At 37.8% G+C, this 26,939-nt stretch overlaps 1 protein-coding gene and 1 long non-coding RNA gene across 5 annotated transcripts; one reads left to right on the top strand and one right to left on the bottom strand.

Annotated features, from left to right (window-relative positions):
• Positions 1–528: 528 nt before the first annotated feature.
• LOC133209029 (uncharacterized) lies at positions 529–7,229 on the bottom strand. 2 transcript variants are annotated; one of them, XR_009724566.1, is made up of 4 exons: positions 4,396–7,229; positions 3,584–3,651; positions 2,040–2,139; positions 529–1,030 (listed from the first exon to the last, which is right to left on the bottom strand). It is a non-coding gene; the product is annotated as an uncharacterized LOC133209029 (long non-coding RNA). The 2 variants fall into 2 exon arrangements; XR_009724565.1 differs by lacking the exon at positions 2,040–2,139.
• Positions 7,230–7,931: 702 nt separating this feature from the next.
• DTWD1 (DTW domain containing 1) lies at positions 7,932–22,233 on the top strand. 3 transcript variants are annotated; one of them, XM_061347369.1, is made up of 6 exons: positions 7,932–8,083; positions 10,466–10,747; positions 11,776–11,919; positions 13,134–13,410; positions 16,075–16,319; positions 21,602–22,233. In XM_061347369.1, the coding sequence occupies exons 2-5, from the start codon at positions 10,472–10,474 to the stop codon at positions 16,302–16,304; spliced, it is 927 nt and encodes a 308-aa protein (XP_061203353.1). In that variant the 5' UTR covers positions 7,932–8,083; positions 10,466–10,471; the 3' UTR covers positions 16,305–16,319; positions 21,602–22,233. The 3 variants fall into 3 exon arrangements, with proteins under 3 accessions (XP_061203353.1, XP_061203351.1, XP_061203352.1); XM_061347367.1 differs by having other exon boundaries at positions 16,075–22,233; XM_061347368.1 differs by lacking the exon at positions 7,932–8,083 and adding an exon at positions 8,725–8,777 and having other exon boundaries at positions 16,075–22,233.
• The last annotated feature ends 4,706 nt before the right edge of the window (positions 22,234–26,939 follow it).

Raw genomic sequence — 26,939 nt, 5'->3', positions numbered from 1 at the left:
TCCAAGTTAAAGGCCCATTTGGAGTTTGGTGCATATATAACTTTTGAAGTATGCAAGCCTTCTCAAATTTAATTTTTCAGGATGATTTTTTTCTACAGACAATTTTCTGTGTCTGTAACTAAAAGGAAAATTCTGCCCAACAGTGACTGACACAGAGAAGGGTTTTGAGAAATTATTTCAGTATTTTATATCTACTTCAAAAACATATTTCTATTGCATTTGTCAATCGGGTTCAACACACAAGATAATGAAATCCACATTGTCATGAAGTCTAAATAAATGAGCACCAAAGATAGAAATGTGCTCTTAAGTTTTTAAATGGATATTAAAATACATATACAACCTAAAAATCATAAACTGTTACTGTTAAAATATTCAGAATGGCAATATAATACTACTGCCAGGACAGGCATAGTCTGAATCCTGTAAGAATATTTATACAAAGTGACCATTTTTTACAGAGATACCTACAAAGCCACCTACAAATAGTTACTGGGGAAATGCTCCTAGTCTGCTGTTATAACACTGTTCAGCAGCTTTTCCAGGAATTAGTATAGTTTTACCTAGGGCTTGAATTTTTAAGGCTTTCTTCCTGACTGCATTTATGTGCTTACCATAGATTCTTCCAGAGTAATTCTCCTACACAGCAGCTCAAAGAAAGCTGTGAAATGAAATCTGCATTCATAATTTCAATTATAAGTTACATCTCTGGGTATGATTATATCCTTGCTGGCTAATTCTACAATAGTTAAATACTTTCACAGCTAAAAGAGCTACTACAGAACAGACTCACTGCAATAAGGCAATAATTGGACTGGACCAAAGCCTACGTATAACCTTAAAAATACAATACTTTCTTTTCGATATCATTATACTTTTATGAGCTGAATCTAACCCATACATCACTGAAAATGCTAATCATACTATTACCTGAAAAAAAAGTATCTTCAGCATCCCTGGGAACAAGAATAAAATGTGCCACAAAACCCCCAATTCTGTCATACAATTGGTCTTGATCTTCTTGGTTAGGCTGCAAAGGGAAAAAATTGGGAAAAAGGTATCATCATAAATTCAGATACAGGTGTGTGCTAATATACTGATTAATAAAGCTCATGTTTATCCTCTAATACTATCAAGGTCTACAGCCATTCTCTGAGTGCCAAGACATTATGTCTATGCAAAAAAAACCCCACAAAATAAATTGTAGGACAACCGATTACTTCTGTAAATCAATAACTGTTAATTTCCAAGAGCAGGCTTCTGTCTGTATATAAGCACTTTATGTCAAAAATGTTACATTTGTGCACACGTTTTGCAGCAAGTAGTATCAACAGGTCACTATCTAGACTGCTCAACTATCTGAATTTTGTGTCTGTCCTTCACTCCGCACAACTTGCTTTTATCACCTTGACAGTATTTGGACTTGGACAAGTAACAGGAATTAACAGTTTTCTTCATTTCTAAGCCAAAAGAAGTCAAAATTCACTCAGAAAAATGCAGCAAATGACATAACATTTATAATATTCTTCAATCTATCAGTCACTATTTTAACATAGATTGTAAAAGTCTGTATAATACTGTACGATGGGTTAATTTGTGAAAAAGCAATAAAATAATCTTTGCTTTATTAGTAACAACCTAATATGCAAAATGGATCAAAAGTCAGGATTTCAGAGTGTTTGATACCAGCAACTAAGTAGTGATTGTTTTATGTTGGTGATAACTATTATCACATGACTATTAGAAATCTGTTCCTTTTATTTCTATGTACTTCTGCAGCAATGCAATCCTACTGATCCCACAGAATAAATGAAGGCTTTTTGGATAGCTGCTTACCAAATTTTTAAAATGTTTCTATAGTGAGAATTCAAATTTGTTTAAAATAAATTACTTTTACTCATGTACGAGTTTATACTCTTAAGTATGCATACCCATCTAATCTGTACCTTAGTACATTAAGCATTTAAATTTTAAAGATATAAATTAGTAAGCTTACACATTCCCACTTCAAGTGGAAGTTATAAAAAAATCTAACATACTTTATCTTGGCCTTTCACAGTGCCATGGGTTCTGATTCTGCCCCAAACTGACTTTCCCAAGGAGAAAGCTACCATGAGTCACAGCAGCAGAGATCAATGCCTGAAGCAGAATACAAAGACAGGAGAGGCTTAGCTCTAAAATCAGCCCTATTTTTCCAACTGTTACTTAAGATACTGAATTCACAGGAAGAAAAACATCATACTTAAAAAACCTGAGCTTTTATAACTAGATCCCAAAGTTTTGGAGCTCCCAAATGTCCTGGTAATTCTGAAAGTGGTTTTACCTTGAAACCAGCTAAAACAACTCTAAAAAGAAAATAAAATCATTTAGCAACTAAGCTAATTATTATGTTCCTTTTGCATTAAATAGCTGCTCCAATGAGAAAACTAAAGTAAAATTTAAACAGTATTCTGCAATAGAGGTGTTCACTTGCTGGTGACCCCATTCTATAAAAATACTTCTTTAGCAGTTGCTTTCTTTTATTACCCTTAAGAGTCTGTCAAAGTACATGAAATAACCACTTCAGTCTTTGTTGAGGTTTATTTCTCATAGGATCACAGAACCATTTAGGTTGGAAAACACTTTTCAGATCATCAAGTCCAACCTAATCTAACCATAAACTTAACATTACCAAGTCCTTGTGAGTTTCTTCTTTCTCAAAACTTTTTCACTACAATGTTAATAAACCCATGCCAAATTTTCAAGCTGTTTCAAAAAATCTAACAAGGAATTTGTTGTTTTTATATATCTCTGTATGTATCTCTGTTCTTCAACAGAAACTTTTATTGGCCTTTAATAGTCAAACCAACATCCAAGAAATACCCAGGATCAAGATATTCCAAAATACCAGAAGCGTTTTCTTCTCCTTCTAGTCTCTCACCTACCTCCCTGAAAAGTCCTAGCAACAGGCTCCAAAGATTTGACCATAATACACCAGATGAATAACACGATTTGTTGCATTGACACTGTATTTGGAATTTCCATTATCTAATTCACGTAGTCTTAGAAAAATTAACTGCTATTCAATGAGTAGGTCTCAAAACTTTTCTTTCCTTTGGTTTGGGATCAGAGCTATTTACGTAACTTCCAACTCAAAGCACACTTCTAAGAAAATGCTGTGTACTTGCTTACACGTAGTGTAAGAAATCTCTTACCTCTGTATTTCTACCTTCTGAGTCCTCAACCATGTATTTGGCAAGGTGGGAAATGTTTAAATACTTAATTCATAAATAATGCTGTTTTACACAATGCTAGAAATGATATTTTCATCTAAGACAATTTATACTACAAACTGTCAATATACTTCAGATAAGGAGCAATGGTCTAAAACTGAGACTTTCAGTGACTACAAAACACCTTTGGAGACACAAAGAAAAAAATAGATTTTTTTCAAATTGTTTTGGTGTCATCAACATGGCCCAACTTCTCCCCTAGCAAACATTCAGAGAATGATGTAATTCCACTTCTGGATCCAAGTAAAATACCTTGAACATTTAGTCTTTATTGTCTAATCCATTAAAAGAAATAAAAATCTGTACTATACCTCTGCTTTCCCCATCTCACTTGTCTGAGTCAGAATTTCTTCTGCACCAATTTGCTCAATAGCAGTGTCTTAATTAGCAAGGTTTAGCTAGATATAGAGGTTGGATTGATGATTTTACTGGCTACAAGCTGTAATCAGGCAGACTTTTTAATATGTCTAGATCTACAATTAAATGTGTATGTGCACAAAACTTAACACACAACTGCACCACTGGAATGACTGGAAGGCTTAAAAACCACCTTTTTGGTCTTCCAGTACATCTCATCATTTTTTCATAATGCCAATGTCTGTGAAGAACAACATGTTTTCATAGCCTTTTGCTTGCACTTTGTTTAGGCTTGACACAAAATGTTTCTAAAACCCAGGCAGAACCGGGACTTCAGCTTATCAGCATTTTTTAATTTATAAACTTGACACTTCACACTTGCAAACTGAGGCAAAGCTATAACACCTGAGACAATGCCTGTCAGTTTGTTCAAGGGCATGAGATATTCTTCAAGATACGCAGGTCCACATTGTAACAAGAATATTTTTTCAGTGGGTTTCTCCAGTTGGATACTTGTGTTTATTCCCTTCTCCAAATCTGAGTGTGGACTGATGGTCAATGGAACATACTCATACAGATATTTACATACAGCCCTGAAAGGATAACCTTTTTAGAACAAGGCTCACTGAGAGATACACAATTTGGCCATTCCTTCAGCACTCAGTACACAGTAAAAATAGTTATTTCTGAAAATGATACAAATGCAATGAACTTTATTTTGCAAAAAAAGAAGTGTAATACCGGTGTAAATGCATTTTACATATACCTTGTAAGACTCTCTAATTTTGGCAACATTGTTAATAACAACTGTAATTTCCTCCTCTCCCATGTGCTGCATTCAGAGCTGGTTACATCATCTCAAAAAGACAGAAAAACAGAAATAGGACAGGAAAGGGAGGCCCATTAGAGCAGACACTGAGTAATTAAAAAGACTGTAAATTTTTAGTTACAGAAGGAGATAAGGAAAAAAAAAGTTATTATGTTTCTAAAGAGACAAATAAAATCATGTGCAATTTAAGTTCTCAGAAAGGACAGTAACGCCTTCCATCTGTTGAGAACAGAAGTGGAAACACAGGAGGAAACTCTGTTCCTTGATCTAGCAAAGAATTTAAACCAACAGCTTAAATATTTGAGCAAATTGCTGAAACCAAGGGTAGTCATTTGAAGTTAATCATCAAACTCATCACTTTTGGAAAATAACTTACCAAGTGCTAATACAGAGTAATTAATGTGATCTTAAACCCTCTAGTAGAGCTGAAAGACAATGACATGTTCTTTCTTAATAGCAGGGCAGTAAGACAAATTATTTCTTAAAAATATAAAATTAAATTAAATGCAAACTATTAATACACAAACGTTTATATTAGGGTAAAAAGAGAGTAAAACCAATTAGAATTAAAACATAGTAATATTTTGTTTTGACATGATGCCAAATGAAAATGTCTCCACTTTCATGTCAGATTGCTCCTCCTAAAAATATACGTTTTAAAGATACAAAAAACTTATTATGGAATGTTCTGTCCACTGAAATTCTTTTTATCATTTTTTATTTCTTTGTTCCTGTGACAGAAGAAGTTCTGCTTCATAGCAAAAGAGTAATTTTTCTCACAGCTCTGTAGTTAAAGGCTTTGAGTGAATCAATACTTTAAAATAATGTAGGCAGGTCAAAAGGAAAGTTCTGTTTTCTCTAAAAAGTATGTCATTTCAATGAACCACTGGTAACCACATTATAGCAAGTTCTTTAAGAAAAGAAACACATATTAAAAGATTTCCCCAGCAGCCTTATCAATACAAGAAAGCAACTCATTAAAAAGCAAAACTAGCTACTCCCCTTTTCATACTCATCAGAGCTTTTTGCCTCAGGATTCAGGACTTTCTGTTATGTTAGTAATACTGTGGACTGACCAAATATTTTTAAAACAGCTTGATCCAGTGTCATCACTCAAGCATACTTTAACAACAGCAGAAAATCACTGTACAACAGACAGAAATTTTCCTCCATGGGTTAGCTTTTACAAAAAGGCAGTTAACAGAGAGGCTGCTCTCTTAAAGGTTTGCCATTTCTACAAACCTCTTAGTTTCCAGTGCCTGAGGGTCCTGGAAATACAATCTACGCTCAAACTCAATTCTCAGTATTTACATTCACATGGCTTTGCTCAGGACCTGCCTCCTGCTTCTCCAATTCACCATACACATGGGTAGTTAAAACAACAAGCAGTTGGACTCACCAAACCTTCAGAATATAAGAATTCTTCAAAAGTAAAAGGAGGCTCCTGCATTTCCTGCAGACATATAGTAAGAATTTTTTCCACCAGAAAACCCTAAAATAACCTACATTAGCAAATATTTAAACTTCAGATAACTAAACCTGACAATCAAAGTTATCACAACAGCACACATAGCGCACATGCACTGTCATTTCTTCCAATAAGCAGAACACTAGCCCACATTCTTAGATGCTGAGAAACATGCTAAAAATGTGGAAAATATGTAAGGACCATTAATCATAAAGGCAGAACTTCCATCATCTTCTCAGCACCTCCACACAAAACATTTACACTATTATTATCTGTGTACTTCTAAAACATATACTGAAAAAAAAAGCAGCACTGTTCTTACATAAAGGTTTCAAAGTTGGAAGAATGTCAGAGCTGCAGATTAACCAAAGTCTCACTGGAATCCATCACCTGATATCTTCCAAGTTCAGAATAATTAAAACCTCAAAACTTTGCACCATTATATCTGAGCAGAAACCATGTGTGAGAAATACTGGTTTGAAAAGAGCAGTAATTTTAGTCAACTGTGAAATTAAGAACCTCAAGCAAAAATTATACAGCAACCACTCCTAAAATCAGTTTTCTTAATATCACAGCTTTTGTGCAAGTAACTGTATAGAATAAAAGTATACAAAGAAGTAATTCAGATTTCAGAGCCTGCTTTTAAGTACCGAGCAGGCTGGTTGTTCCCAAACAAGAAGTACCGAAAGAGATCATTCAAACAAAGAGCTTTTAGTAAAACCTATTGAAATTAAATGCAGCAAGAAAGAATTCAGGAATTATTATAGAAGTCTTCTTTGTGTTCAATAAGCATTTTTTATTTTGACATAATTAACTACATCAAGATGCACAGTCACAGCGTAAGGAGATAAAAACTATGGTGAAATGTCAACATTTTTTGTACTACCACAATGCATTTCATAGTGCTGGCATGAAAAACTGAGCAAGTCAAAATAAAACAAGCAACAACAGAATGCTGGTAGAAATCCTCTGCTCTGAATGTAAAACCACTGAAGTCAGTGAGGTTTTGGGGGTGTAATTGAGATCAAAGTTTGGCATAAAGTCTCCCTACAATGTCAACTTTCCCCCCTAAGGCTATTACAACTAATGTATCACAGACTTCAGTTCACCAAGTTGAGAGAAATATTCTCTATACCAAAATTACTGGTTTAGTTTAGCTACTTCAACCTAAAAATGGAGTTACTGAACACTGAATATTGGGTAAATGCTACCGTAGAGCAACATCCTCAAGCAGGCCAAGAATTCTGCAGAAAAGATCCCACACACTACTTACGGAGAGCTACAAACCAAGAAAGGAATATCGTAACACAATTCTTCCAGCTTCCGAAGTCAGCCATAACTATGCAGCAAGAATACTAATAGGTACGGGGAAAAAATACAGGTAAAGAAATCCTACCTAGCTTCCCCAGTTAACAAGGGCGTGAAGCACACCCCTCAGATCCTAGCACAGCGGGTTCCAGGTGCTTCTACACGGCAGACAGACCCGCAGGGTGCTGCCACCGCCGCCTGGAGACGTTTCACACGGGCTGAGGAAACCTGGGAAGGAACAGAGCGGATTTCAACCTGCAGGTAACGGGATGTGCTCTCTGTTCAGATTTTTGTCACACAACACGTGAAAAGCCGGTTCGGGGACAGATGCCCTCAAATAAACACAAAACCCAACACTGCAGCAGGTCCCTAAGGAGGGAGTCCCTTCCTCGGGGTGCTCTGACATGTCCTTCATCTATCGGGGTCACCCCGAGCTGTCGCCAGACCGCTGGCGGCGGAAGGACAACCCGGAGTGGAGAAGAGCCCTGGGACCCCTCAGTCAATCAGTCAGTCTGTCTATCTGTCAGTCAGTCTGTCTGTCAGTCACTCTGTCAATGCCTGCCTGCCTGCCTGCCTGCCTGCCTGCCTGTCGCGTGGGAACGCCACGCGCCTCCTCAGCGGCCTCAGCCAGCACGCGCTGCCTCCCGTACCGCACGCGCTGTCACTAAGGGCCCCTAGCAACTGTTCCCCCACGAACAGCGTTTCCCCGCGCCCGCTCTTCCGGTCCCCTCCTTCCCGCGGCGGCCGAGCCCGACACTTTCGTTCCGGGGCCTGCGAGGGCCGCGGAAGAGCTGCGCAGTCCCCTGCGGCGAGCGCCGGCCCGCGGAGGGGCCGGACCAAAGGGAGCGGGTGAGGAGCGAAGCCTGAGCGGGTGCGGAGCTCCCCGCCCCACTGCGAGGGCGGCGAGGCCACGGCGGGCAGGAGAGCCGAGGGAGCGCATCGCGCAGGCAGCGCTACTCTGGCAGCCGCGCGTCTTGCTAGAGGCGAGCGGGGACCCGAGGCGGCCTGGCCGCTCTCTGCGCGGGAGGAGGCGGCCCCGCACTGCCACTGCGGCCTCCGCTGGGCCCTCAAAGGCCGTGGTGCCTCTGGGTGACGGGGATAGGGCTATGCAGGCGTGCCGGGGCAGAAGTGCTTTGTTGTTTCCGGGAGACATCCCAGCAGCGGAGGGCTGTGCTCTTTAAGAGTACCGGTGAATTTCTTACTGCCTGCTTTATGCAGCTCCGCCGCTTCCTTGCTGCGGAAAGCCCCAGTCCTGCATGTTGTCGGAACCCCTGGGTCATTGTTGAGGGCATGGGCGGTATCCCCCAGAAGCTGTCACCCTACGGCCGGACTTAACCGTGCTGCTGCCGCAGTGCTCAGCAGACAGGAGCGAGCAAAGGTGCGTTAGCACCCGCGGTAACCTAGATGAGCGTTTTCTAGCACTTCATGAACTTGACACAAAATCTCTTTGTCCCGGCTGAGATTTTAAGTTGTTTTAGGACTGCAGTTGGAATGCAGAGGGTCCTATGCAGCGGCAGTGATTTGTCGGGGTTTTGGAGATCAGGTGTAGATGTTATTTACAGGCTTAAAATTGTAAACTCCATTGTTGTCTTCTTTTGAAAAGTAAACTGAACACACGCTGCTGTAACTGTGACCAGCTGTTCTTTTGAGACTACAAAAGTTGTCTTGTGCCGTTAGTGCAGCGTATCTCATGAGTATCAATAAAGTGCTTTGGGGTGTCATAGTTGAACACAGTGCCTTAAGACGTTATATGAAAAAGAAGCAGGCTGGGAATGCATGCCAAATTACAGGGCCTCACACTATCTTTGCTCTGTGTGGAAACGTGAGATGTAGGGTAGATTAGCTTTATCTCAGAGATAAGTGAAAGCAAGTTGCACTATGAAGTTTGTATGCATATTAGATTTTATGTTAATTTGAATGGACACCCCTGACCTTTCAAAAGTTAGAGCTTGGCAGCAGAGGAGAGGAAGGTATCACAGCATGCATGAGTATTTAATTTTACAAGAAAAAACAACTTAATATTTCTGGGATTAAGTTTACATTTTTATTGGAAAGTTAGTGTGTTTTGGTTTTGTTATTTCTCAATTAAATTACACTTGGTTTTATTTAAACACTTAATTTTGGATCACATCTCAGAAATTATTGTTTGTTTGTTTTTGTAAAACATGACTGGTTTGTTACATCATTTCACAAGTGTGATCCCTGACATGAAAAAGTAAACCTAAATTAGCTGAAAGTAAATACTGAGAATGACTTCTTTCATTTCAAGTGATGCAGCACAGAGTGCAAAAGGCAGTTTATAACTACTGCAGGCTGTGCAGGCTCCTGCCTGGGAGCTGCTTTTAACACCAGAGAGTGATCTAGTCAGAAGGGTTCTGCTAAAACTGTGCCTGCGAGCTTCTGCACACAGCAGTGCTAATTCTGGCTGGATGGGGTGTGGGCATACAGTCAGGTTTCCAAAACATTACTGAGAGTACACAGTGAAAATTTTATGCCAGCTGCAAAGGGTGAGACAACATCTGTCCTGCAGAAAGCCTGGAATAAAAAACGTTACTCAATAAATACGAAGTTGCAGAATGAGCCTAGTCTGGATCAGCACTTACTGTCTGGTATAGGCAGCACCAGAGCAGTGTTCTAGCTCTTAAGACTAATTTTTCAGCCTCAGGCCTTGCTCCTGGAAGATTTCTTTTATCTCACAAAGTTCTGTCATCGGGGATTTCATTCAGGCAGTTTGATTTGCCCACACACAATGAAATTCAAGACAGAAATCTGATTTTGTGCAATTCCCTCTTACAAATTTCTATCCTGTAGACATTTAATTCATTGTCAGTAGCCATGCTGAAGACTAATGGGACTATTCATCCAGGTAAATGGTGTCTACCAGTGTTTTCACAAGCTTTTAGACAGTGATCCTACCAAAGGAAAAAAGTAGTTCTGCACATCTTGAGTGGGAGAATTTGCCTCAGTGAAATGATGAATGTGCATGTATGTGCATTAGGGATACAGATCTCCGGTTCCTTCTAGCCATCTATCTCATACTCTCCTCAAATCTGTTTGGAGTTCTTGTGCTGTAACAACTGAATCAGATGATTTTGTTTTTCTTTCTGTTACAGGAAATACTTTCTTTGACGAGTATTTTTTGATAAATTGGATCATACAGAATCAATAATTTTATTTAATTCACAGTATATTAGATTTTATTTAACAGCAGCAACATACTGTCTGTTTCAGCTAACCATGTCTTTAAATTCACCTACACTGGTAAATGAAGAAAACTCTCAAGAACCAAGAAGAAATTCTGAATGTTTGAAAAGTGTAGAATCGCAGGCTCCATCATCGTTTCAAGATAACCCACTTCAACAGCTACAGCTTGCATCGCAGGAAGTACTTGAAAAGGCAAAGAAGAGTGGGAGATCAAAATGTCCTCGATGCAGTAGCTCAAGGATGTTTTATTGTTATACATGCTTTGTTCCTGTTGAAACTGTCCCTACCAAAGAAATTCCAACTGTGAAGGTTAATATTTCATACAGATTTTTTATAATATTCTTGTGCCTTTTAGTTACTAGGAATGGAGAACAGTCTGTCTGTGGGCGTTTGATTTCAGATTAATTCAGTATGGATGTTCATCTTGAACACAGTTATTAAGTACAGCTATAAGCTACAGTTAGGTAAAATTCTTCTGTGAGGAATTATGTGTACAAACACTGGCAGTGTTCCAATCCTCATTTACATATCTGCTGGATGGGAAGGTATGCTGAATCACTCCGCTTCTTGTGTAAATGGTTGTTTTCACTTAGTTCTTAAAAGTGTCTGTACAGTGCTCTTACCTTCATTCTTCAGTGTCTAAGAACTCTGTCCAGAACAGAGCACATCAGGAACAAAAAATGATTTGTCCATAATTTCTGTCCATAGAAATTTTACATAAAATGAAAATGTGAGCTAAAAGGCATTCTTAAATGTCATGGTTGTATAATTCAGATAACACAAATAAAGACTAAAAAGCCTAATGCCTTTCAGCTAAAGTACTTGGATAAATCATCAGAGGACTGACATTTTGCAGAATCACCTAGGAATTAAAATGCATTTTGAAGACACTCTGTAGTTTGAATGCATCATGAAAATACATATTTTAGGAGTACTTTGGAAATTTGACCTAGTGCATTTAAGTGCATTTTCATTGAAACAGCCGTTTTTGCAATGAGGTGAATATCTAATACAGATAAGCATTCATATTTACAACCATTATATTGATCAAATCAAGACCACATACTATTTACCTTAGAGATACTATTCCTAAGTGTTTTATCACACTACTGCTGCAAATTGCGTTAATTGCTTGCTTAAGTATCTAGATGAACTGAATGAAACAGGTGCTTCATGTCACTTGTCTCTGATTTAGTTCTAAACCTGTTAAAAACATTGTCAGAAATCGTCAAATATTTCTTAATTACATGTCCATGGGGATTTCTGCTGGATCTTGCATAAAATTTTGTACCTGCATATATGGTCATAAATAATTGCTTATTTCTTTTTTACTGTAGTTACCTTTGAAGGTTGACATCATTAAACACCCAAATGAAACAGATGGCAAAAGCACTGCTGTGCATGCTAAGCTCCTGGCACCTGATGATGTTACAATATATAAATACCCCTGCATTCCAGAATACGAAGAAAAAAGACATGAAGTAAGAAATTCCATATAGATATCTGGGCTTTGTGCTGGGGAGATGCAGAGGAGTCTTCTGAACTTCCTCCTGTAGTGGTACTGGACTCTGCTGGGAAGGCGTGGGAGGGAAGCACTGTTCTGTTAATCCAGTCCACTCTTATCTTGCACTCTCTCAAAATATACAGTGGTTATGGAGTGTCCTACAAAGCTGATAAAAACCATAGTACTACTTAACCACTTTGAATATCCTGTATTTGCCACCTTAGATGACATACAGTTTGATTCACTGTGTACCATAAGAAGTATTTTGCCCAAACATATTTTCACAAACACATGAAAGTATTCAACTTAGAGCAAGTTGAACAGCAGTTAGTTGTTGTGCTCACCCTATTCAGCAGCTGCAGTATTTAAACTTCTTTGAAATTTTTAACGTTCCGTCTTTCAGAGAAAAGCTAAAATGCCTGTTTCAGTCAGAACAGAGCCTGAAAAATGTGAGCTATGGACTTGGATTTATATGCTCATTCAAATGGTGTGATTACTCTGAAATTTACACATTTGATGTAACTATCATGTTTGACTACATGAAGAAGAAAAGATACGTATCTCATAGACACATTATTTTCTTCAAGGAAAGCAGAGGTGGCAAAGAGGTAGGAAGCTAAAAAAAAAAAAAAGGCAGAATGAGAAACAGGGAAGATACTGCAGTAACTTTGTATTGTCCAGCCTTTCCAAGTCACAGGTTCTGAATGCTGCAGTAAGCAACTGAAAAAAAACACTTAAGGCCATCACTGGTCTTTTTCATACAAGATACTTGTGGGACCTGCAAGAGACACAAGGGCAGAAGAGATTTTTAATTCTTATCCAAGACTCATGAATAAAATGTGAAACTATTTTTTATGGCTTTCCTGCCCCATACATAGCAATGACAAGCGAAATCTGAATTTTCTCAGGGCTGACACCATTACCTAGGATGAAAAAACTGTTATTTACAAAGTATTAGAGTTGGTAGTAGAAGCATGGAGGTGATATTCAAAGATCTCTAACAAGTATTCATTGTTTTAACATAGTCTTTTATCCTTTTAGACAAGAGAATATTTTTTATGAGATACTTTTTCAACTTGTCCTGACTTAAATGTTTGTGGATGGGGATAGAAAATATCTGTTCTTTAATGAAACAACTCCTGGTGTTTTATTAGATTTTGCTAATATTCACATTTCTTTTTCTTTGTTTAGATAGCACTTATATTTCCTGGCCCCAATTCAGTTTCGGTAAAAGATATTGCTTTCCATCTCCAAAAGTATGTTAAGAAAGGCACTTTTGCTAACGATAATGACTGTTCCAGAGAACCATTTCTTAAGCAAGCAAAATTAGAACCTAAAGAAGAAGAAAAAGATCTAAATGAATGCATCTCAACCAGTGGGAACGAAGGCACTAGACTGAAGAAAATAATATTTATTGACAGTACCTGGAATCAAACTAACAAAATAATAACTGATGAACGACTTCAAGGTAAAAAAAAAAAAGTAAACAGTTGATATTGAGATGGTTTTGCTACAGAAACAATTAAGGCAAATATACATCTCTAACAGACCTGAGTATGATAAGCATATGCCTAACCTTATATCTGAACATATGTGAGAGCTTCAACAGCCTATTTCAGTGCTGTAGCCAAAGACTCAGTTACTTTTGGTGTCCTATAATTTGTTTCACACAATGGTAAGACTAGTATTAAGAAAGCATTTACACTGATTTTCTCACTTCTCCATTGAAACAAGTTTCCTCAGTCTGACAGAATGGAAGCTGTCATCTTAGACAACAGAACAGTAGTTTGAATGGCCTCTGAAGGAAGCCAGAAAGATTTCCTTTGCAGATGGCTAGCTGCTTTCTCAGGAGACCAAGGAAACATTTCTATACACATTAGGGGCAGACAGACCACTAGAAGGTAAATGAGGGATCTAGGGTGCAAGTATGTTATACAATGGTTTGGGTTGAAAGGAACCTTAAAGATCACTTCTTCCAACCCCCCTGCCATGGGCAGGGACACCTTTTACTAGACCAGGTTTGCTCTTGGTTACTTTTTCTCATAGAGTTCTTTGTTCCATGGTAATTTCAAAGACCTCATCACTTTCCAGACAAAAAGGGAATGCCTGCTTGCCCTCCACACCCTCCCATCGCTGAAAGATAAAACTTGTAAGTCTGCAAAGGATTTTTGTCTTAGGTTCATTACAAGAAGTTTACATTTAAGTATTCTAAATAAAACCACAAAAGATAAAACAATTTAGCAAGAGCCAGGATTTTAAAATATGTAGGAGTTTGAAATTACTTACATTAGTGAAAAAGGTGTACTTAGCTGGGAGGCAGGCTATCAAGTTTGTATGTAATACATAAACCCTGCCTGACAGGCTTAGATGCAGGATGAATGTTGCTTTGCTGTCTAGTCAGCTTATTAAAGAACCCTACATTAGTATAATGTATTGGCTAATTAAAATCCTGTTACCAAATATCTCCCTAATACTGTAAGCTTTGATATGAATGATCAGTATTTGTAATAAAGCATTGCCTTTGGCTGTACAGATACAGTACAGATGATGGAAACATGCCCAGCAAAACTGTAACCCTTAAGCTCCTTTGATTATTTTTTTGTTGTTAAAAAAAAAAAAATCCTAAAATCCTGTGTTTGAAATGAACTGATCCTGCATTTGTAGTAAGCTTAGCAGTGGCAGCAGTCTTGCCTTCAGTGGACTGTTGTTTGTATTCAAACCACAAATAGGTGGGGGTTTACACTGGAGGAATCATCCCCTAAATTTAGTTCACTGCTGTTAAGTCAGGAACATTGCTGAATTTGATGAAGATTTCACTTTGGTTAGGTCTGAGAATTCAAATATTGAAACCTCTTCAGGGAAACAGGAAGTTTCCTATTACTATTTAGGATACTTATGTAAGCATTATTAGAGGTAATAATTAGCCAGTGTTACTTTGAATTTTTAGTTCCAAAATGCCAACAATAACATTTGAATTCAGTGATGGAATCTCCTGTTCTTTTTTTTTTCTTTCCTAAATGCTGTTGGAGAGATTCCTTTTACTATGCAAGATACCATACATTCCTAACTGCAAAGGAAACAACTAAATCCACCTTGCAATTACACTAGAAAGAATTAAATGTAGTTTGAAGGTAAAAAGCATAGAATTATAAGTGCTGGGGCTATAGGCCAGTTTGCACTTCTGAATTTGGATCTTACTGAAACTTCTCTGTAACTTCCAAGCAATCCTAAAACCATACTTACTTATACTATTACTTTTACTAAACTATCCCATGACAGACACTTGGTATCTGATTCTGACATTTCAGAAAGAAATAATTTTACAAGCCGATGCTGGTATACACCTTGATGGGTGCATAAACTGTTTTTTATAATGCAGCTGTCCATCCTGTTTATAAAGTGATTACACATTAAGGTGATTTTAAATTTGTGCTTCTTAAGGAACATAAAAAACAAGATAAGGCATTTAAAATCCATCGGAATAATAAAACAGTTAAGAAACATAGTAGATAAAAGATTTCCATGTGCCATACAGAGACCAAATTTTGTTCTTTCATCTCAAGTGGGAATGCTTTTAGTTTCTAATAAAATTAATGACCAGATTCTCTTATACTTGCTCCTGAGTAATCCCTGTGAGATTTCAGTTACTTAAACAAATGAAAAGTGTCTAGCTTTTAGAAAATATTCCTCAGTTCAGCAAAACTGAGGCATTCTGTTTTCCACTGAAAGCTATTCGCTTTGCAAACAATGAAGTTTATTAATAATTTTATGAACACTGATGAGACTTTGTACCTGTGGGTTTCACTCTTCCCATCTGAACAGACCACGCAGTTTGCTGAAGGCTATGAAGCCGTATGAATGAGAGGATTAACCTACAAATTTAATTGCAGATGAGGACTGTAAGCTAGCATTTACACCACCTTCTTATCAAATTTCAAAGTGGTACACAAAGGAAAATAAAATTACTGCCTCCATTTTACAGGAAAGAAATTGAGGTACTGGAAGAGAAGTTATATGCATGCAGTCATCGAGCAGGCTAGCAGCAAAGTCAGAAAACAAAACTTAAAACTTGTTTGGCATCCCATTCACCAATCCACATTGTCTAATCTGTGTCATCCTTTTTTCTTGACAGGGTTGCTGCAAATTGAGTTGAAGACAAGGAAAACTTGCTTTTGGCGTCATCAGAAGGGGAAGCCAGATACATACCTTTCCACAATAGAAGCAATTTATTATTTCCTTGTAGACTATCATCAAGAGATTTTGAAAGAGAACTACAAAGGACAATATGATAATCTGCTTTTTTTCTTTTCATTTATGTACACATTGATTAAAAATGCCAAGTGTTGTGCAGGAAAAGAGTAAGATGTCTGTCTATAGGTAAGTTACGTTATATTTGGTTTCTTTTATGATGATAAACTGCACAAATGTAATCTGGAAATAGACTGTACTCTTAATAATGGTTAAGTGTTTGTCCGAAAGTAAGCTGCAGATTTTATGTCCTTTACACTTGAGGTTGTAGAACTACTCTGATGAGCAGTCTGATAAGAATTACTCCTTTGAAACCAGTCAGGCTTTGCTAAGTGTTGTGTCATCACAGTGAGATTATTTCCCGAGGTGGGGATAGGAGGACTTGGCCCCTCTTGCCATAAGGAGTTATGTCTCTTAACTGTGAAAAGGAATTAGCATGCTAGCTTTTTATTGTTATTAATACTTTATTTCAGGTGTTTTCATTGTGTTTTACACAGTAAAACTGATTTCACTTTCATAACATGAAAAGCTGAGTGAAATCGTTAGGATGGTATTTAACTGGGGGTGTGCCAGTACAAAATGAAAGACCACATTAAGTGACTAGAATATAAATTATGTGTTTTCGAGACTAATTCTGGAAAACTGTCCTAGTAATAGAAAAGAATGCTCGCTTTAAACATTATATAGTGTATGATTTCTGTAGTACCATTCACATACTTTCTGGGTAATTTTTTCGTTACTATCATTTTGTGCAACATTAACTTAAATGTCACAGTGGCATATCATAAACAGTAAAATTTTATAGATGCCACATACTTTCGTCTGGAAACAGATATTTTTGCAGGACTCAAATTAATTTGCAGATACAAAATATAGGGAAGATACTTGTTCTGACCACAACAATTCCGACAAGACATCCTTAATTTAGGCAGACTATTATCCATCTGCTGTGTTTTTCTTTTGCAGTAATAGTGCAAATTTGAACAGCTAAATAAGACATTGATGCTGATGGAAGTTTTGATGGTATATGTAGCACTGCTGGCAGAGTCATCACATGTGAATGTAATTACAGAAGCATGACTTTGCCAAGCTATACCATGCAGCTGATGCTGGCAGTGGTAATAGTCCTAAGCTGTATCTTTACAAGCAGTTAATACGAATATATTTGTATCACGCTAGGATGTTCTGCCAGAAAAATCAAGTTGGTAAAAATTACAGTCTTAAGACTGAAAAAGAATGTTTCATTAGAGGTACACTGTAAGATGGATAAATATTTATGAATATTCTCAGAAACACGTTTCTTAAGAAAACACTAGATCTTGTCAAAGTGACACAGAAAAATGGTAACAGATAATTTTTTAAACAAGAAATTTGAAGTTTGTTGCGTATTTTCCTCAAAAAATTGGCCTAACTTATCAGCTGTAGCCCAAGAGGGCCTTGTCACACCCTGGTGATCATAGAAACAATGCCTTGAAAAATACCGCCAGAAAATCTTATGCTGACACAGCTATATACAGGCTCAAACAACAGATTTGTAGGAGATTTTTTAATGCTTCAGGATACTGAAAGCAAAGTTAATACTGCAGTATTAACAATTGGGCAGCTTAATCTAGTTGAAGATGTCCATGCTTATTGCAGGGGGGTTGAACTAGATGACCTTTGAATAAATGTCCCTTCCAACCCATGCTATTCTAGGATTCTTTAATTGCTTAAAACAGAACATACAAATACGCTCTCTGCAAGTCATACCTATCTTCACGAATGCATATAAAAATGCGTTTCAGTGGACAACCAAAACACAGTTCCATTTACAAAAAGATATGCTAGTCAAGTTACATAAATGCGTGTGAAATGTGCAGGAACTGTAACAGCATCATGAGAAACACAGGCTTGAAGTCAGAATGAGAAACATCATTTTTAAATATGCATACATATTGAGTTCATGTGCCAGGCAATGAGAAAAATCAGCAGTCATGTCTCAGTGTTATTGAAGCAACACATTTCTTATTCATTTGGTTTTTATTGCTATTGAGAGGCTATTTTAGCTTTCTATAATGATTAACGCTATTTCCTTTGGTATGAATTTTGATAGTCTTTTGACATTTCCATCTGTTCTTGTATTTCTTAAACAAAGATTGTTGTAATATTTTTTTTAAGTCACACAAGTACAATAGCTTGAGAAGGAAACTTTCACCCACTTTAAACAAACAAAAATAAAATGAACCCACTGACCTAACGTTTTACAAGAACCAGAGAGAAAAATCTGGGGAGGAGGGGGAGTTACTTCCAAGACACATTTCCCTGAAAACATGTTTTTTTATTTAAGAGGCAGAGGTCAGATAAAAGCTTATATAAGCTGTTCTTTGTTACTTTTGGAAAATAGTTTCACAAGGTTAAGAATGGTTTCCAAATTTAAGTTTTGTGTCTCTCACTTTATTTGAACGATGGGAATTAAGACTCTATTCCAAAAGTAAATCAGTCTTAATTCTCAGGTGAAATCAACGTACAGAAAAGATTGTAAATCTGGAACACTGTGTCCCAGAATTGGGTTCAGATTCTTCTTCCAGTGCAACTGCGGTGTAATGCAAGAGTCATTCTTACACAAGTGACAGAGGCACATCTAATATCTGTCATTAATTATGGTCTGTTGATATTCCTCCGATAACCTTTTGTGAGGGCGGGAAGGAGGTTACTGTCATTTCTGCTGCAGATCTGCTCTGAGCAGATGTAGTTCTCCCTCCTCTCCCATATGTAAAAATGTTTAAACCCTCTTATTTAATTTCAGTATTTCTATAAGCAGCCAAACCAGCCAAGTCCTCTACCTGACACAGAAAATGTCTCAAAACTGTTGATCCATTTTACCAGCTTTGAGGTTGAAGAATAATTTTGTTCCACCAAATGAAGGCGATCAAGTGGTTAATCCTTTCAAGTGCAATTAGTAGCACTGACCTCACTGTTCTTTAAAATTAAGGTCATGGGGAGGTAAAGGCCAGTTCTGGGCCTTCTCTTTCATATCAGAATACCCCTGCACTAACTATCTCTTCTGTTTCCAAAAACATCAGAGAGCAAGGAGGTAAACAGGCTTCTACTTCCATTAGCAGTAACTTAAACAGCCATAAGTTAAAGGGGGAGGAAAAGGAAGAGCATCTCTATCTATCTCCTTTCACAACAGAAGACATCTGGCCTCCTGTGGGGAGGCCCCAGATAACAAAGAACCTGTCATTACAAAGCTCTGCAGTGTGCTCAGAGAACTATTTTACCTGCAGTCTGGCTCATTCATTTCCTGCCACTGAAGCCATCTGCTTTTGCTTATTGTGGGTATTTTTGTTCTTTGTTTGGCCAGGAGCATGAAGTGGCTTCACTTCAGCATGCCTGTATGCTTGGTCAGAGGCAGTGTTTAATCCTTTTCTCAAAAGGAATAAGAGGGAGCTGCAAAAACCAATTCCTTTCCTGGAAGGTAGCACAAATGTTCCAAGCCTAGGTTGAATAGAGGATCATATCAGTGCATGGATGGGGTAAAGATATATTGAGACTGAAAAGAGATGGCAACTTGGAATCTACAGAAGCAGCTTCCAAAGCACTTGTAATCGCACCTGATTTAAATCCTTTGCTACTTCTCCTTGCCTTTTTTATTTATTTTTAATAGTTTGAGTCCACCTGGTTTTCCAGAGGCTCCTCCAGGCCAAACTGTAGAATAACGCAGCAATCTGTTCTTGTCTCTCTCTTACATTGACTTTCAGTATTTTGCCTGAATGCTTTACAAATCAGTCTATATTCATAAACTAAGTCATAGCATACTTACAGATAATGTAACATGATACAAAAATCTATTCCACCTATACCTGTCTTTGAAAATACCAAAATAAGGGGAGGCGTGTGTGTGTGAAAAACTTCCTACTTGTTTCCTATTATTTACTATAATGCCATTAACACACACCAATAACTTGTCTCAAAGAATTCCAAAAAGCTGAGCATCAGCTGAATTCAGACTTGGTTTGTGACACAAAACTTAATGCTGACTGCATCAATGTTAAAACGGGAAAGCTTTCCCACTAAGATGGAAAGATCATGTGGCAGTAAGTTACTGATCTATTGATACCAGATTATGAGGTCACCCATCAATGTACTGAACAATTCACCATAGTTTCTGAACTGTTACCCCTTGTCTTGAGACACATTATTTGAGTAAAATTCCAATGCTGTTGTAAGTTAAAATGCTGATTTTGACTGGTGACACTTTGTAATGCCAACATTCAAAGTAAACGTTCCTATGAAAAATTTACTACATTCTTCCTGTACATCTGTTGAGAAAGTTAAGATATTGCTGCCATTTTGTAGATTCTGAAGAGAAGTCAGACGCTGTAGAATTTTGAAAGTAATGTATCCATTAAACTTTAAAATTATGGTGTGGTTTCTTCACCAGTACCTGCCAGAAAAAAATACAACTATTTCATGAGTCCCATAGCAAGAAGTGGGAGCTACTTCTCTAACACAAAACAGACTGCATTTTCACTTCACTGGAAAAGGGAATTTTTGTATAACTTCAGCACTACTGGTGGTGTTCTCCCATTCAAATCAACTCATTTTACTGCTGATTTTTAAGATCACTGGTATTGTAATAGGATGTTTAGAAACATACCACTGAAGAGTGAACAGAAGAGAATGCTCCACACCAGTATACCCAAGTCCTGCTCACCCTATCATCATCTATCATCACCCTATCATCACTTCCTTACCTACAAAGTTGATTTCCGACTAACATCTCTACATATGAAGCTATAACCCAGTAGAACTCAGCATGAAATCTAAAGGTTGAGTATTATTACTTCAACAGTTCTCATGGTAAAATTTTCCAACAATAGGGCTAGAAGAGCTGTACAGAAGTACATGTATATGTGTAAGTAAGTATCAGTTACATATACCTTCATCCTAGTGATAAGTGCATTAGGACAGAAGCCAAAGATTTTCTCCTATGCCGTTTCCCTTAGGGAACATACAAAGAAAATCAAAGCATGGTATCAGAGTTTACTAAATTAAAGATTAAACTGTTATACGTACAGATCAAATGTATATTTTAATTAGATAAAGCCATACAGCTGAGCCTGTATACAGACATACAGCTGTGCCTTTTAATGTACACAGGTGAGTACTTGGACTAGAAATCGATTTGTTAAGTTTGCATGCACTAACCAGCACAAGTGCTGTATTATCCCTCCAAACAATACAGTGGAAAAAACAAATAGCATTTCATACCTTTTCACCACTCCCAGTATTGTTGCTAATGAGTGTAGTGTAGTTCCCTGCTGCTGTCTGAAACTATCATGTTTTCTCTGCATCTCCAAACAGCACCAAAATATTATTTGTTAAAACAGTTTAGCACAGCTGTCCGTCCATCTATCCAGGCTTAACAGGGCATGTCAAAAGAGGCCAAAGGGATAAACAGATTATTCCAAAACAACTAAAATTGTAAAACTGCAAAGAAAAATCCAGAGGGTGTTGAACTACACAGAAATTCTGACTCACCTGCACAGAGGAAGTGCTGTGGATCATGCTCCACCATTAGTTCAGTAGAGAAGGGGAGAAAGGAGCAAGAGCGCAGCCTCCTTGGTATGAAAGAAAATGTATCTGCCCCAAGTAATTGTGTGAAGGAACACCTACAGTGAACATACACGTATACAACCCTTGATGGAAAACTCATACTGTATATCATGCAACATGATGATTTCTTTGTTGTCTTTTGATTATTTACTAGAGAATAAAATAACCAAACAAGAGACAGTGTTTCTCTGATGTTTTGGGGTTTTATTAATAATACACAATTAGTTTATAAATTCCTCAGTTTACACTAGTGTTTATTTCATTGTATTATTCTGGCAAACAACAGCACGTAAACCTATTAATCTGTGAATTTTATAATACACCTGTACTACCGAAGTGAGGCAAGACCTGGCCTTTATTCTGTAAGAATACTTTTTTGTGCATATGATTTGGAATAACATGTAACTTTCATTAAAGAAGTTGTCTGTGAGGTAAATAATATGAACTCTTCTTTTTTTTTTGTGGCATTTTATGTCTCAGTATCATCTTCAACAGACAATGATTTCATATAATCTCTACCGGTATCAATGTCTGTATCTGTTAATGTCTAGCAGTCCTGGTTTTTGAACAAACTTGGGACTCTGGAGGCTTTCATCATCATGAGTCAGGCTGGCTTCCATATGGAAAACCTTGCTTCTACTCTATTACAAATTGAATTCTAAAAAACATTCCTAGGATGCACTCAATTTTGGAGGATCTTTTTCTTAAACCATACTTGAATGCTACCCTCACAGACTAAAGGTCTGCTATAGTACAATTCCTGGAACTATTTGCTTTGGAGACAGATGCTAATGAACTGAACAGAATCAGACTCTTTCTAAGTCTAAATATAACCTATCCTTAGTGCCTTTTCTACAGAATAACAATATTTTGGGTTCCAGCAAAAGTTTGCTCAAGCTGAAACTACAGACTTCATTTCAAAGGTTGCTGCTTAATGCTACATAGAAATTACATAGTTCAAAAACATTGTGAATGTTTTATTTCTTCCAAAATGGGGGTGGGGTGGGGAGGTGGGGCTTTCAGTTTCATGACTAAATTGTTTGCTAAATGCAGCATGAATTCCATTTGACCTGAACCTGCATTTTCTAGTGATTAGGCTATGCAGCTGAAACATTCTATACCACTTTCTCTGTTCACAGGATTCCTTTGGGCCATATCAATGCTGCAGAGCCTGGTTTGGGTTTTGGGGGTTGATTTGTTTGGGGTTTTTTTTTGATATTTATAGCAGACAAGGAAGTAACTTGATACAGCTTCGATCATCAGAAACATGTAAAGCACCTCAGTGTACTTGAAACAGTTGGATCGCTTTACTACCTCTTTTAACCTCAAAACATATTTAAGTGTGGTTACAATACTGGCTTCGATCTGCATACCTATGCAGTTCAGAGTACGAAAACGCTTGCATTCTGTTTGTCATGACTATGTTGGCAAAAGACCTTTACACTGCCAAAGGCTTCAACTTTTCCTTGAACGTGGCTGACTTGATCTGGGGAACTGGTTTAAAACCAATGCCTGAAGCAGCTGCCAGAGAATTTGTCAACAAAACTATGCTGTCAAACTCTTATATGCAGAATAATCTCTAACATAGGCATAGCCTGATTTTTTTTATTTTTTTTTTTCATTTTAAAAGGAGAATCCACTGGGGAGGGGGGAATATAATGGGGTAAGAAACAAGAAATCTTGAAACTTTTGAAGTCCATGCAAACTAACATGGTAGATTCAAGCAAGCAAAGTAATGCTCAATACTGTAGCTGTTTGATGTATGTATGGTCCTATGGAAATGGCCAGGATTCCTCTTTGTAGGCCCCTGCAAAGTTCTGCCTTCTTTATAGGCAGTGGCCATTTTCAGTTAAACAGGTCCCTATGTGTATTCATCTTTAGAAGCATCATTTTATGTTTCCATGTTAGCACTTGCAAGAAATTAACATACTGTACTGATCTCTGCCATTGGTTTTTAGTACCTTTTTGACTTTCCAGAGTTCCAATATTGGCATGCTAGCAACAACAGAATCAGGATTTTCCTCTGCTGCTGAGTTCACTATGTCATTTGCACCAATGACCCGAGCCAAGTCTGTATCTGAAACAAAAAGGAAATATATTACAAAATGTGTTACTATGAAAGGAAAAGCCACTGCTTCAAGTTATCAAGACAACACCAAAGCACATTAATCAAGCATACAATAAATGATGACAATTTGTTGTTTCATCTGAATTAAAAGAATTAGGTCCATCTGTTGATCTTCAAACCTAGAATCACATCTTGGCAGTTACATGTGCTAACAAAAACTTAAAAAAATGTTGTGCATTCTCTGTGTAAGATACCATGAAAATAAATACTCCTACAATTTAGAGGCAGTCTTACGCAAGGCCCTAGTGAGGTCACTAAACAAAACACATATGTGGAATCTGAGGATGACATCCACTATGTTGTACCACGTAGTTTATTTCAACACTGCTCACTTACAGTCCAAATCTACAATCTCTATTCCGTTCAGTTCCAGTTCCATGGCTGCATGCAAGGAGCATTCCATTTACAGACAGTTCATTGTAGGTCCAGGAATTAGCCTTGCAGTAGAGCAAGCAATTGCACAGCTTGGGTTAACATGGTAGAACATAACTCTAAAAACTGTCAATAGTTCCTTCTAGTCAGTGCTGGTGAATGGTGAACTACTGGAGAAACTACTGATAAACAAATGGGGCTTGGTTTAGAGCTGTAACACCAGCAGTATGGAGTAAGTCACCCTTATCTTCATGCTCAGTGATTGCTTCAAGTAACCTTTAACGGCTTTATGAAATGTGACATCTGCAAAAGCAGTGGTGACTCATCTGCCAAACACACACCCATGTGCCTAGCAATTTTCATTCTTTTTTTTAAGAGTTGCTAACAGTTTGCCCAGAGAAGTCAAGTTTAATGGTCTGTACATCTGTTCAGTCTCCTGGAGTCCTTATTAAAATCAGCATCACATTCCAGCTCCCATTCCTGTTAACCTTTTTAACAACAGGGCTGGCTATGCCTCCCAGGAGCCTGGCAACCAGAGAAGGCAAGGATGTCCTGGCTGTAACAGAACTGATTTTTATATCTTCTGCAACAGGCCTCCAAGTAACCAAGAGGCATGAGCCAAAGGAATTTAGTGTACTATTACATGGAGAACAGCCTCCAAGGGAAAGACAACCAACCATAGGTCTGCAATGCAAGGAGATCAGCCTCATTACAGCAATGAAGCTACCACTATTTCAGTCATTTATGAAAGGTAGATACACCATCTTACCTTCCCAGACTGAGTTTATAGGATGGACAGTGAGTGAGAAACATTTTAAGACTGTCAGCTGAAAAGATTTGAGATGGAATCTTCTCAAAGGTAGTAAATTCAAGATCCCGTGATATTCAGTTGAGCTTGTAAATCTTCCTTCACGAGCTATCATCTGCATATTTGCTTGGAACAAAATAATCTCATTTGACTCCCACCTGTTAAGCTGGGTCCAGAAATGCAGAGCAGCTCTAAAACAGATAAAGCAGTGAAGAGTTCTATGCTAAAAGAAATACAGCCAGTGCAAGGTGATACAAAAATCTGAAGAGGTGCTGTTGAAATTAAAAGATCCCTATCTGTCAGTGGCCTACATAGGCTCTGGTTTAATAGTTGGCCACCTAGGAGAGGGAAGCCTAGAGGCAGTATAGAGCCATTTTTTGCCTTTCTTCCTGATGCTACAGATCATACGCATCTCCAGAGAAATGATCACAGCTGTTATGGCCTTCGTTACTCATGCAATATGGAATATATTAGGAAAGATTTGCCATACTCCCAAACTTAGGACCTATACAGACAAAAAGAAGTGAAAATTAAAACCACAAATCATTAACACTCTGAACACTGATATGTGTGTGTGTCTGTGTGTGCTTTTAACACTGCTGCATTCCATTTGGAATTCAGTATTTTACTGCAAATAAAGTCTCTGACCCTTTTAAAAATAATTTCTTTAATCTTCAGGGGAAGAGTATATAAACATCTTGACTAACAATGAATTTCTAGGACTTTGAGTGTTTTCTGTTGGATTTTTTTATGTGACTACACAAAAACAACAGCACTTAACATTGCTCTGTACAACAGCCTGCTTTGCTGGGGGAGGCACTTTGGCAGTTCTCTTCCTCTTTTTCCATATCCCTCTCCTTTCAGAGGCCCCTCATCATGATGACCCATCCATTTGGCTAAGGGCTTCATGCAGCTGCATCTGAAAGAAGCCAACTGTATTCTTGGGTCAGCTGGAGAAGTCTGCCTGATTACAACTCTAGGTATATACAGTGCTTGTAACACCCACAAGTTGGGGAGAAAAGGCCTAGGCTCACCTCAGCTTCCAGCAGAGTGCAAAACATACCAACCACCTACATAGCAAGTTCTCAATAGCTTCAGGCAATCACTGCATAAAAACTGTTTTCTTTAAGGATTTTTGCCTACATACTTGGAACCATAATCTTTTGCTCACACGCAATAAAACCCTATAACTTCTCACAATTTGTTGCAGATTGTTTGCAAAATGAAAGAAGAATGATTTAGCAGACACATTTCAACTCAGTGGCTCTGATGTCCTGTAGATGGGATGTGTGAAAACTGAATGTTTCCTGATCTGTGTTAGTATTTTCCATTTATAGCTATCCTACAGAAATTAAACTCTCCTAAAACAGCATGGCACAACCTTTTTGGTTATTGTTGCAAACTGAAAATGAACACTGGCCAACACTTGCCATTCTTAGAGGAATCTGAGTGAATTACCCTGCATAAACCTCGGCAGTGCTGGGTTACCCATTTTTAGGAAGAGCAAGAGATTTTTTATTTTATGAGAATTAACACAACGAGGGACTAACTTCAGTGACCTCATCTCATATTTATTTGTTGTAAACTAAGATTTGCATTCAAATGCTCTGTATCCTCAGCTCTGTGCTAGAGACCTTCATTAGTTTGTTAATGTGAAAAAACTCCTAGCAGGGTTCACAGATATGATGCGAGGCTCATTGAGGGCTAATCATAAACAGCAAGTCTGACATCATAGCTGGAATATACATCAGTAGTAAAGCTTCAAAACTCTAGGATATGACTAGTGGCATAAATGTGTTGAAAGGAAGAGCAGTGCAGTTTTAGGTCTAAGGTCTTGATGAGC

This window comes from Neopsephotus bourkii, unplaced genomic scaffold, assembly GCF_033783945.1.
Source record: "Neopsephotus bourkii isolate Nb327-2 ecotype Australia unplaced genomic scaffold, CSIRO-AGI_Nbou_v1 NB_318, whole genome shotgun sequence".
NCBI lineage: Eukaryota > Metazoa > Chordata > Aves > Psittaciformes > Psittacidae > Neopsephotus > Neopsephotus bourkii.
This window is presented reverse-complemented; position numbering and strand designations above follow the sequence as displayed.